This window comes from Macrobrachium rosenbergii, chromosome 27 (assembly GCF_040412425.1).
Source record: "Macrobrachium rosenbergii isolate ZJJX-2024 chromosome 27, ASM4041242v1, whole genome shotgun sequence".
Taxonomy (NCBI): domain Eukaryota; kingdom Metazoa; phylum Arthropoda; class Malacostraca; order Decapoda; family Palaemonidae; genus Macrobrachium; species Macrobrachium rosenbergii.
Genome location: NC_089767.1, coordinates 34,638,697 through 34,651,415, shown reverse-complemented (window position 1 = coordinate 34,651,415; position 12,719 = coordinate 34,638,697). Strand labels below are relative to the sequence as shown.

General features: G+C 34.2%; 2 protein-coding genes across 8 annotated transcripts in view; one reads left to right on the top strand and one right to left on the bottom strand.

The window, feature by feature from the left end:
• LOC136853602 (phosphatidylinositol 3,4,5-trisphosphate 3-phosphatase and dual-specificity protein phosphatase PTEN-like) overlaps window positions 1-11,684 on the top strand; it is a 57,850-nt gene extending 46,166 nt beyond the window's left edge. For 3 of the 5 annotated variants that reach the window (XR_010857507.1, XM_067129351.1, XM_067129352.1), the window contains one exon: window positions 6,201-11,684. Coding sequence is in view for 2 of the 5 variants with exons in the window: in XM_067129351.1 (XP_066985452.1) it covers window positions 6,201-6,220 (20 nt within the window). In the remaining 3 variants the exon portion in view is untranslated. Of the gene's footprint in view, window positions 1-5,178; window positions 5,326-6,200 lie in introns of all 5 variants that reach the window. The other 2 variants (XR_010857508.1, XR_010857510.1) reach the window with 1 other exon arrangement.
• Window positions 1-12,719, bottom strand: part of LOC136853600 (uncharacterized) — a 192,795-nt gene that overhangs the window by 78,930 nt on the left and 101,146 nt on the right. For 2 of the 3 annotated variants that reach the window (XR_010857501.1, XR_010857505.1), the window contains one exon: window positions 2,296-2,327. The exons of the other annotated variant lie outside the window; for it this stretch is intronic. The gene's annotated coding sequence lies outside the window, so the exon portion shown is untranslated. The remainder of the gene's footprint in view (window positions 1-2,295; window positions 2,328-12,719) is intronic. 3 annotated transcript variants of the gene reach the window in all.

Here is a 12,719-nt window from a genome sequence, read left to right as displayed (position 1 = left end):
CTTTGAGTGCACTTCTGTGTGAATTTTAATTCAAAACACCAACTTATGATATCCACACTTATGCTGAAATCAAAAGCAACCAACAAACTAAGTTGACACAGTAAGTTTACTATAGCAGCTTCTTGAAGATGAACACTGAGTGGCCTTTGCAACTGTTGAAATTATTCCAGTTCTGTTCTAGAGCCCTTACTTGAGGAGGAGCAGACAGTCAGTAAGGGATGGTTTAACATCATGAATGTTTATCAGTCTGCTTGAAAAGCACAGTAAAGTACTGGGATATGTTGTAACAAGACAGAAATCTTCAGTATTGGATAAGATGTGGGATACCATAAAGAATAACTAAAGCAAAGGGTACATGCAGAAAAATCTCAAGATAAACAACTCAAGGTATAATGTACAAGCGGCAATCCAGAATAATATGTCTTTTACCACAGTAAAGTTTTTGAGCCCCACCACAAATCTCAAAGGGTTATGTAAATTTTCTAAAACAAGAGTATTACCCAACCCCACTACTTATAATTTGCCCGCATTGTTGGTCTTCAAGCGTCCAGACCCATCATTTCCCCCCAAAATAAAAAGATTGTCATTTTGTGGTAGTACGCATTTGTTCCCAGGTAAGGAATTGGCTCATTCTATCATGTTGCTTGAACCAAGAACTGTAAGGAAAGTGGGGTTGGAAGTAGGGCAATCCTAAAGTAAGTTATGTGTTTGTGTTAATTTTTTTGCTTTTAAAAATCTTATCCGTTTTGCAATAAACCTGATACTTATAATTGCCCCTACTGTGAACTGCACTTTAGGAAGGATCAAGCTGCTGACAACTCCAGAGTAGTAAGTTGAGACCCACATTTATCCCCTGTAAGTTCCTAGCGACTGATATGACAATCAGAACCTGAGTTACTAAAGGAGTCATGTTCAGAGACAGAAACCTTAATACATAAAATAATGCTTAAGATATGGATTCAGAACCTAGGAATGCTTAGATTGTGTTGTGCTAAGGCCCAACAGGACAGCCAAAGACTGGAAGACACATGCCAAAGGATACACCTCTTACTTGGACTAGAAGACAACTATTTGCATTGCTTGAGTAAAGTCCCTTTTTACTAATTAACACTCGACAGACTACTTCAAGTCGGTAATGTTATTTTAAACAAAAATAAAGTTGAACTTAAAAGCTCAAAGTTTGCAGTTGAGTTAATACTGTAACAGTACTATTATCAGTAGCGTTGCCCCACCTAGAGGTGACCACTTACACAATATAGCAAAACAAGAAAAAGGAGCCTACATATTGCCATATTACTCCAGAGATAGTGGAAACAAACACATCAAATGGATAGGATTGGCTCGATCTATGGCAGAGTAAAAGAAATCGATATAGCAGAGAGAATGAAAACAAGTACTATGAAGATTCTTGAAATACCTTAGACCTGATGAGTACGACAGAGACAGACATGAAGAAAATTAAATTACCTTTCTAAGTTCCATATACTGTACAGAATTGAACCTGACTACATACTGTAGATGTTTTACACTCCTGTTTTCTGCCCTGAGTGCAAAGAATAACGAAGTAATAAACCAAGAGACACACTGAACACAAAACATGGATGGAAGTTTGATACAGCAACTATAAACAATCTTCTTAATGCAATCAGCAAGATGGCAAAGGTCAATTTTACCTGTCTCACAGTATCAAGTAAGGAACTACACTTATACTATTTACCCCAAATGGTGAACTTGCCGGTTTCCTCCGATCTTATCCAATTAGCCTCAATTGTCACAAAGATATCTAAATGATTTGATATATACTGTATACTGAGCCCCCTTTCTCTAAGACTGATTATATGCCTTTTCATAGCTACATGATTACTGTGTATATCCATATCTCATACAATTGTGTGCCAAGCAAATTTTGTGGGGTAATAGCAATGTACATCAGTTTAACAAGTTTAACTGATTACACCTTTACTTACCTTGCTATCAGTTACAAATATAGTAACGGGTTAACACCCAGAAGTGAACTGACATTACATTATGCAGTTATCAAATAAGATAAATCAGTTTGCATTTGACATCGGATGTAGGTAACAGAAACTGTTTGCGGTGGCTTGAATGTTATTGTCATTGTTAGAAACTGCACTTTTATAATTTTTGCTTTACTGTCTTATATTCATCTTTGTTACTTAAAATATAATTTGCCTCATTCAGCATTATGCTTAATTTTCAATTGAAAAAGTTGTAGCACTTCTGTGGGTGGTTATGTATTGTAGAGTAATATGTACAAATATTCTGGATACATACCTTATCGTCAAGGATTTCATATACCGTGGTACCTGTAAAAAAATTGTCATCAATTACTGTTTTGAACATTGTTAACATATGAATTTCTGATTCACATTAATATTAAAATGGATTATAATACCCTACAGTGCTAATTCATTGTTATCATTAATGATCCACTTCCTTGAGAGCAGAATGGTTCTGTCCATAACTCTCACATGACTCTCCCACTTTAACTGAGAATAAATGACAGTACTGTACTGTGCATCAATGAGGATATACAGCAAAACATGAATTAATGATGGCTGATAGTAAAGAAATTGTGTAAAATAATTAGCTACTATTTGCAATAACCATTAGCAAGTCCCTGGGCCTCTTTTACTACCTCTGCTTTACTGAGACAATGTCTCCAAGGAACTTTACTTCTTTTTCAAAGGATTTACATTTAATACAACATTAATTTTTGTAGTTCCTCTTTAGGGCCTCCAATACTTTACATATCCTTAATTGTGGCCCCAGTGATGGTGATGGTGTCTAATTATACAAAATCAATATGATCAAAGGGGCCAACACTGACATCAGCATTTCAAACCTCTAATTTAACCAGCATTTCTTTCACAGAGGGCAGTGGAAATGCATTGTCCTTTGGGATGGTTTCAGTCACCTATAGTTGCTTAGATCCCCCCAGGTTTGTGGGTACTGTAATTGGGTCTGATTAAAACTGGGCAAGCTGTCCATGAGTCCCCACCTGCTCATGCAAAATATATTGTACACCACAAGCAGACAAAAATGGAATTCCACCACTTCTAAATTGGTCACAGTTGTGTAATGAGGTTGAGCCTATTGTTCCTTGAAGTAATAGTGTCACTAACCTCAGAAATAGGCAAATTCTGTCTTGTTAATTGAATTATTATATCAAAGACAATGTATGATTCAGTCACAACTGTAGACTGAATTATTGGATGAAACAGGAGGCCTGTAATCTGCAGAAAAGGAATGGATCTGATTTGAAATGAAATAATTATACCCAACTACGAGCTTTGGTATAACTCAGGAACAAATAGCAAGCTTCTCCCAAAGCTGTACTTTTGGAATAAACTTGGCTGTTCCTCCTTTACTTAAAACAGGTTGCTCTATCACACATTGTCCAAAGGAAAAGATAACTGTTGTGGCTGATGTGTTTGACAGTATGGACAGCACTGGGAAACTGTATATTCCTCAATCCTTTTTCCTGAAGCTGAACTGGCTAGTTTAGCTTTTAGGTCCAGCAACACTGAGAATCTTTCAATCAAACCTTGATGCTTATGTAGGTGTAGACCCCAATCGTATTTAATCTTTGCTTGTTTGTGAAAACTGCCAATTACTTACCTCAAGATTTGCCTGTTATTTTTTGTAAGTTGATTGGAATAGGTTCTTTTTGCACTTGTTGAAAAGTCAGTAATATTACTCCATTAGGTAGTGTCTGAATGCCCTAGTTCACAGTTTGGTTTTCACAAGGGCCTGGGGGCTTGTAATGGTTCTTTCAATTTCCAGTGTTGTACTGAAATCCTTGGATTCTGGTCATGAAGTTTGTATGATTGGTCTTGCTCTACTTTTTATGTTTATCATAAGATCTTGGTGTAAAATTACATGCTGGGATACTTCTGATATGTGGTTTGATCTTCAAAACATGCTCATTGCTTGTCTAGGTAGTTTCTCTTGTTACATTGTTTCCAGCTCCTGAGTAGTGACCCGTGGTTTCCGAGTCGTATGAAAATCAGCTAAAGTTGGTTTCTGGTGCAAATTATTGGGGACAAAGTTAAATTGTATCAAAACCTAAGTATGACTGTTAGTATGTGTAGGATACTGAATTCATCCCCCCCCCCAACTCAGCCCAACCAAGAGCTTTTTATTGACAAGTTCTTAAACTACAAGTTACTCATTAAAAATTTCAGATGTAATTCTAGATTGTTTATTTTCATTTTTGAGAAACATCCCATCTATGTTTTTCATTTACATAAAAAATCAGTATACGGAGAAAGTCAAGGTTTTTGGAAAACTGTCTAACCTGAGGAAATACTTTCTGCTCTTCCATGTTTTGAATGTTGTTACCTTTTCAGTATTCTGCAAATCTTACACTGTTGAACAAAAACGTGAGTTCTAATACATTTTTAATGCTTTATCTTTATATTAATCTGTGACACCATCCTTCAGTTAGCCTATCATGAATGCTGCATAAATATTTCATAATTCTGATTGGTCCTTTGTATTCAAATCTCCCGAATTGTCAAAACGTTGGGCAGTGTTTGGTGATTTGGTTCACCTACAACATGAATACTTCACTGGTTTGTCTGTGTCCCAGTTACAGGGAAACCACTCGTGTGGCAAGCACTGCCCAATACTGTGGACGTGGCCTCATGTTTTGAAAAAGATTCACCCATGTGAAAAGTGTAACTTTCAAATTTTAAATATGCAGATGAGATGTTTCCCTTGATTGTACCCTGATAACAGTAATAACTGTTTTAGTATCTGTACCGAAACATTGGTGTTTTCTCTTATTTTGAGGAAGACTTACAGTATAAAGTTAACTTTGTAATGCTTTCTTTATGTCTGATTAGTAATTTAGGTATATGCAAGAAAACTGGCGTAGCAACATGTACTGATGTTTTGCCGGTAAATTTTAATGTTGTTTTTAACATTTATTTTACAATATTAATAATAAATTATGGCAATTTGTTTACAATACAGTATATTGCCAATGAAGATATTGTTGGTGATAACTGAAATACCATAATGTTAAAATATTAATTTTGCAATAATTGTAATATTGATGAAATTTAAGTGTTGTATCATTGATGACATGAGATCATAGGAATAACTTAACTTCAAGTATCATATGAGGCTTTCAAAATGCCCTTTTCATAGCTGCCTGCTGTCCACTACAAGGCCAAGGCAATGCGTACGCTGCAGCATCACCTGAATGACATTCCGCTTATACAATAATATATCTGGTTTAGTTTTTGAGGATTCATTTACCACAACTTGTTGATTGATGCAGCAACCACACTCAAGGTGAGTCTACTGTACTTATTTGTACAGTATGGTGTTACGGTACTCTTGCTTCTGCCAAGAGAACATTCGGCACGAGAGAATGTGTATTAACCCCGACTTCCAGCTTGTATAGTGTTCTTCATTGTATTAATAGCAGGAATGGGTGACAGTGGTTGCTTTCAAGGCAACAGATTTATGGTTACAGCTGTTAAGGAATGAAGGTGTGATTACCACAAACATACGAATGTTGTTCTGTGCTACATTGGATTTTATCACCAGCATGGATTTTATCTGTGTTTTACCCGATTGTTTTAGAAGTTTTAACCAAGTGATTGTCCATATCTACATTAAACTACTCTATTGTGGATACATAAGAATCCCAATGCCTGATGTTGCTTCATAACAAATCGTGTACTGTTCAGCCTTTTTCTATTAACAGTGTATGGTCATTTGTAATTAATGTACATTCTGTGGTTTTGCATGTCAATTTATATGAATGTTAGATACCATTTTTGTTTGTTTTATGTGCACTAACATTATCATCAACTGATTATTCATACCTATTGTGTATACAGCTAGCTAGTATGAAAATCTTTGATGGTATGCTTCACATTTTTCTTCAGAACATTACACCACTGAAAACATGGCTGGACAAGTATTAATCCATGGTTTATTTTAAATACATGTTAGTTTCAAAGCCAAGAGCTTTTTGGCATGAAGTTTAGTGCTGCATGTGGCATCTATATGAGGAGTTTATCATATTCTACATGGAACAATTTTTGGCACATAAATGGTCAAATTACTTTTCCAACAGTTTGTGTATGACTTTGTCGTTAAAGAAACTTAAAAAAGCAGAATGGCCACAGGCACTGACTGAATACCTCTAATTTCTGCAGGTGAATCTACATATTTGTGAACCCATGAAGCTTTAGCAAGCAATTGGAAATAGAAGTACGTACCTGACCCACCGCTAAGATGTATGAAGCATTTGAAGATGTGCTCATCGTCCACCATTTTTCCTCTGGTAACTGATACTCAGTCAGCTGTTATAGTTGTTTCTATAGATTAAAAGATAATACTTTCTAACTATGGCCATCCCACCCATGATTTTTGTTGTATATTCAGTAATAGATTCAGCCTGCAGCGACAGGCCATTGTCTTAAAAGAAATTTTAAAATATCATTTGTCTCACTGTTCAATGTTATAGCTTTAAATTTGTATTCCTACAATAAACTTGTACCAAAAGTGAAAGCAAAGTGTAGCAAAGCTGCATTATTATAATAATTTAAGGTTAAACAACTTTTTACTAAATGCATTTTAGATCTACAATTTTGTTACTTTTTTCTCTTTCTTTTCTGATGATCTTAGTAGTTGTGCCTAGATCAATTTAATTGTAGTAAAAGTGATGTACCATTGTACCATATTTTTTTCCATTTAGTACAATTGCTAAGACAGTTTCTTAAATTTTGAGAACTCCTGTAGTGACCTGTCAGAAAATTATGGGACCTTTCATCCTTGTCAACGGTTATTTTTTATCAAGTCCACTTTGTCACGACAGGTGTCTGCATTAATTATGAAGGATAATTTCTAATTCTCAAATCTGAATGTCCAGAAAGGTATGACTCATAGGTTGAAAAATATAAGGTACTGTAGAAAATGTTATAGTTCTAACTTAGGACTATTTAGAAAACAAATAGTTAAATGTCTCTGATATATGGTTGGTTCTTTCCCACAGTTCCCATATTCCCTTTGCCTTTTCTTTCCTATCATCACTATTTAAAACAATTTTATGCAATTTTCAGTTGTTCTTACTCAAGAAATATTGAGACATTACAGTTTTATTAGAGTACCTTTCTAAAGATTTTATATTATTGAAAACAGATGTTTTAATGAAGATGTTTACCTTTAACAATACACTTTCTCAAAAGCAACAGTTTCCGAGAATAACAAAAGATGAACTATGTAAAGACTAATACTGCCTTATACATAAGGAATATTTTAATGCATCTTTTTGAAAAGTTTCTAAGTAACTCAATAGCTGATATAGCTGTCTTGTTATGTATAAAAAATTTCCCATCCCCCTTGAGAGAGAAAGTGGAAAGTTTCCCATGTTGGAGTTTCGTTCCCCATATCGCGCATTTTGAGTCTAAATCTTTTTATATCATTTGGCACCCAAAACTCATTAGATATGAAGGTGAAGGATAGAAAATAATATACTGTACTTCTGTAGCAGAAAGACTTAGTCCTGTAGCTTATTGTTGAGGAGAGTAGATCCAACTGTACTCTTTCAATTTTTACATTTTAGTGAAAACACCACTAATGGGTAGGTTTTATAACATCTTTGTTATATTATAATAATATTTGAGTTATTTTTTTATCTACTGTGTATTTTTTATTTATATTGATTTATAAATGAAAACTGTTTTTTATGTTTGCCATTACTTTTATTTTGAGGTTGAACCATTCAAATTGAAGTACTTACGTCAACGTAACTGCTTATTGCTTGACGATGCAGTATGTTCAGCACTTAATGTGACCAGCAGCAAAGACTAATACAAATTTTATAATCTTTGTCATATTACACTTACGCATCTGACTTTACTCAGTTGCAAAACTCTTGAATAAGGTTATGAGGGCTGTTTAGTTGATCTGCACACTTCATTATTATGTAATTTCATTATGTAATTTCACTGAAAATGTTGGGTAATTACAAATGGGTGTTCTTTATTTCATGATGTGCATCATCACTTGTAATAATTACTCTCATGTGAGAACCTTTCTTGATTTAAACTAAAAACAATTGTGTAGTGTTAATTTTACTTAAGGAGGCTTAACTATTTTCGGTAGGCTGGAATAGAACTTAAATTATCGTAAACTCCCTGTAGAGTCCCAGTGTGGAGACAGTCTACTATGTGGAATTTTTATCTGCTCTTACGATTAGTAGATTCCATGATTTTTCAGATGGAGTCTGGAGTTATTTTTTATTTATCTGTATTCAGATATGTAGATAAATATATCTACAACATTCACAGCGCTTATTAAGCAGTTCAAAAGCAATTTTGCTGCAAAGCCACAATGTCAGGAGGCAGAATGGAAACCTCCAAAGTGAAATTGGAGGCTTCTGAGAAATTTGGTTAAATTTATTGACATGGCATTGATGGATGGCCCTATTCACAACAAGCTGTACTGAGGAAGACCTGTTAGAAGCAAAGAAGTTCCAGATTCCACTTTTTGCAATCACTCCAGGGCAAAATACATTACTCTGAGATTTTGGAAGCTATCACAATGCCCAGCATTATCATAAAATTGAAATGTACTTGCACACCAGTCTGAGAGTGCACGTACATCCTCCAAGGAAAGAAAAGTGTGAATATTTTAAAATAAAGCTGCAAGTAGGAAAATTACAGGGCAGTCCAAATTAAAAACACTTGAGAAACCAGGGATGCATGGATACCCAAAGAATATCACCTGGTACACCCAGCTTGAAGACCATTTAATAGCAGGCAGTTTAGTAAACAACTAGAAATGTTCTCAACCTATTTCATACTTTGGCGTCCAAGTAAAGCAATGGTGATGATAAGAGTTTACATGTCTTAAAGTACAATGAATGAAATGTTTATTTTATATACGTAGTAATCTTTATACAGTATAGACTTTTTATTCTCTTAAGAAATTTGCCATGTTGATAAGCAGGCATAATTGACAACCATCCTTCACACTGGAAAACTGAAAGGGCCACCAAACACTACGGTGGAAAGTAATCATTAAGAAACGTTAATGTTAATATCACTAGCTACACCAAACTTCAGTTTATTTTCAGCCAAGGAAATTCACATCAGGAGGGGAAAATGAATGTTGTAAATCACATACACTTGTACTGCTGTTTGTTTATACTTCATGAAGTATACGGATCTGAGGTCATGTTACTCAGTCATAAACATGAATACCATATCAATAAGATTTTTGGGATTTAGAAAACTTTTTGTTATTTTCATGTGCTTCGAAAAGGGTCTTCAGCCATGAAGTACTCAGCTTGAAATATGATCCTACAATGTATGTGTGGGCGTTGCCTTCCTAGCTTGCTTTCAATATACGAGGTCTCCATGTACTGAGTGAAAAAATTCAGTTTGGTTTAAGAGTACCAACAGACTCTTCAGGTTCTAATTCTTTCTGTCCGATATCAGCAACTCTTTTATAATTGAGTCAGCTAAAGTCTTATTTTACTGTATACATTTTACTTTGGAATCATTTCCAGTCAATTATGCCCTCTGATCATGGGTTGATTGTTTGAAGGATACATTAGTACCTGTTACTGAAATTTTGAAGTTTCCTCTCCTCTCATAATAAAGGTTTTATTGTTACCACTAACACGTGGAGTTATAATTTAACAATGATTCTAAGAAATATAGTTATATTTCAGATTTGGACTAAATGTTCCTGTCAATTATCACGTTTTATGATATTTCATGCCATTAGAGTAAATAGTGTGCAATAATTATTCTAAATTAGGAAATGTAAATTTGCTGGGCTTTCAATATTTGACAGAGCCAAGCAGGTATAAGTTTTACTCAATATTTGCTTGGCTGTCATTATTATTCTTTATAAATTTTAAAGGAAATTTCCATTTGAATGTCCGAATAAGTTGAATGTACCATTCATTTCAAACCATTTCTCATGGAAAAAGTTGAAAAAATTTAAAAAGTGCTCCGACACACTAATAGAAAGTTTCATAGCAACTTCTTGTATGATGTACATTTAAATTTAATTGATTTTTATAATAAGAATTTTAGAATAGATGATTTCTATTAAAAGTAGTTATTTATTTTTTAAAAGTCTGCTAATATCACATGCCAGCAAATTTCTCATTCTCATACTGAACATCTGTAGAGTTGTTTTTGTACAGTAGCTTACAGTAATCACAGCAGTGTATTGACTGACATGCAGATTAAACCATGGTAACTAAAGCACTAGCAACAGTATATTGTGCGTGATGATTTCTGTTCACAAGTGTTATTGTTGGGGTAGCCTTAAATGTACACTGTATTTGTTTACGTATAAACATTTAAAAAATCCTGTTTTATTTGTTTGTTGTAATCAATATTCTTACAAAGAGGTCATGTAGCATTCCATGATAAACCTTACTTAACTTTTTATGTATGACTACACTTTGTTGTCGTTGGTCTGATGTAATGTTACATTTGTGTGCACTGTTCTTATCAATAATTGTTACCACAGTACAGGCTGCAATTGCGAAGACCTACTAACAATTCATGTGGTGTCCTTGTTCTTTCATGCTTGGTAAGGGCAAATCCATACTGTACAGTTATATAATAAAAGATGTATATTGATACCTTCATGTATGTAAATGAAATTGTTTTATCAGTTGTATGTTAGCTGCAAAGACTATTTCCACAGTCATTGAATGTGAAACATCAGAAGGAATATCTTGTGTTTACAAGGATCAAGTGCAGGAGTCAGAGATACAAAGCATGCTGTAGCAGTTAACAGAATATCTCAAGAGTGTTCAGTAACGTAGAAAGAATTATTAGTAATTATAATATACTGTAGTAGCTATTTTTTTATTACCTAATCTTAGTTGATTTTACATTAGAAAAGTACAAAATACTGTTAGACAGTGTAGTCTCATTCATGCATTTACCTAGTATATCTTATTGTTTTACAATATTCTCTAAAAGAAATATAATGAGGTATTTTCTTCACTGATAGAAATTATATTGGTGGTGTTTTATGACTTGGTTGATATAGTGTGGAATAAGGTCATTTGAGTGTTAAAACTCAAAATATTAGAACCAAAGAATATCTTCCTCATTACCAGTACTTTTCCTTTTACAACTGTTGAATGTGAAATTTTGTTGTTAAAGTAAGACTTCTGTTATGAATATTAGGCTGTTGAGGCTCCAGTTAATAAAATACTCAATGTATTTTGTGTCATGGCTATTGACACTGTTCTCAGAGTTTGGAATACTCTGTAAAATGTTTTTGTTTTTGGTAAGTAATGGAAAATTAATATCAAGAAATGCAGTTTCGCAGCAGTTTACTGTAGTCTTATTTCTACTGTAATGTAGAGGAACCTAATACAGATTCATTTCTGTTTCATATGTGCTGTTATTATTAAAAATTTAGGATGAGCTGTGTGCACCATGTGCATTCTTGTGAAATCAAATTTAAAGATGATTGTAGCAATAACATTGAATGTTTAACAACTTTTGATGTTTTTTTCTGTTGAATATTTGTCTGTTATATAATTATATGTTCAGATATGAAATATGTTGCTGGTAGTGTGGAATAATAAAAAAAAAAATTTGTCATCAATCTGGATTAGAATGCTTTCAAATAAATTACTATTTTCAAAGCTTTGACTTCCTTAGGTTATTGTTACTCTACCCTATTTCTTGTAGTTGCCAAAAACATGGGACCACATGAAGCTTCCTTTAAATGGCTGTTTGAAGAACAGGTACTTCTTCAGTACAAACTCACTGATCATAAGATGCTTTATATTCATGTAACACCAGTTTGCAAAAATCAGTCGGTCAGTTATTCAGGCCAGTGGGATGGCAAGCCAAATCCCTTATCTGTTCAGGCCAAGGTAAAAAAATAAATAAATAAAAGTAACAGCTTTGCCCCCCCCCCCAACTGTTTGATGTGGGATGATGTAACCTATTGGGTGCTAAGATGACACCAGAGAGGAGTGACACTACTTCTGCTTACAGCATAATGGCCAAAATAAAACATCTTGGTAATAAAAGACAGGTGCCAATTTAGAGAGAGAGGATGAAGATAATTTGGGGAGCAGATCATGAACTAGACAAATGGAATTTGATTCAACTGTACCAAGCACCACTCAATAAGAGGGCAATATTCTAAGGATGGTGCAAAAAGCCCATACAAAAGAATTTACTACTCTATACAAAACACCTACTTCTGCAAGTAGCATTTTTGGCAACTTGAACTTTTGTACTAAGTAAGCGAGTTCTTCGTAAGTATGAAGATGCCTAAAAAATGAAACGCTGATTGGAATAAGATGTAATTGTGATGTCAGTGATTTCTGTAAAAAGAATAAAAATACTTTATGGGATGGTATATGTTCACTCGATAGTCAAGAACATTTACGACACCAGAATAATTAGGTGAATGGATTAATGAGGAGGACTGAATCAAATGTAAAAGCACAACCAGAACATGCTGAGTAGATGAGGGAGAATAACCTAAAAGAAACCCAAGAGATGGGAAATGGAGCAGAAGTTCTGCCACTAAAAACAAATGCTTCAAAGTGCATAAGTAAAAAACTTAATATAAATGTATAACAGAGTTAGGCCATAAGCAGAAAGTTTGGCCTTAGAAGCCTCATGCAATAGTTAGTGAAATGCCTCACATTTACTCTAAACACACAAAAG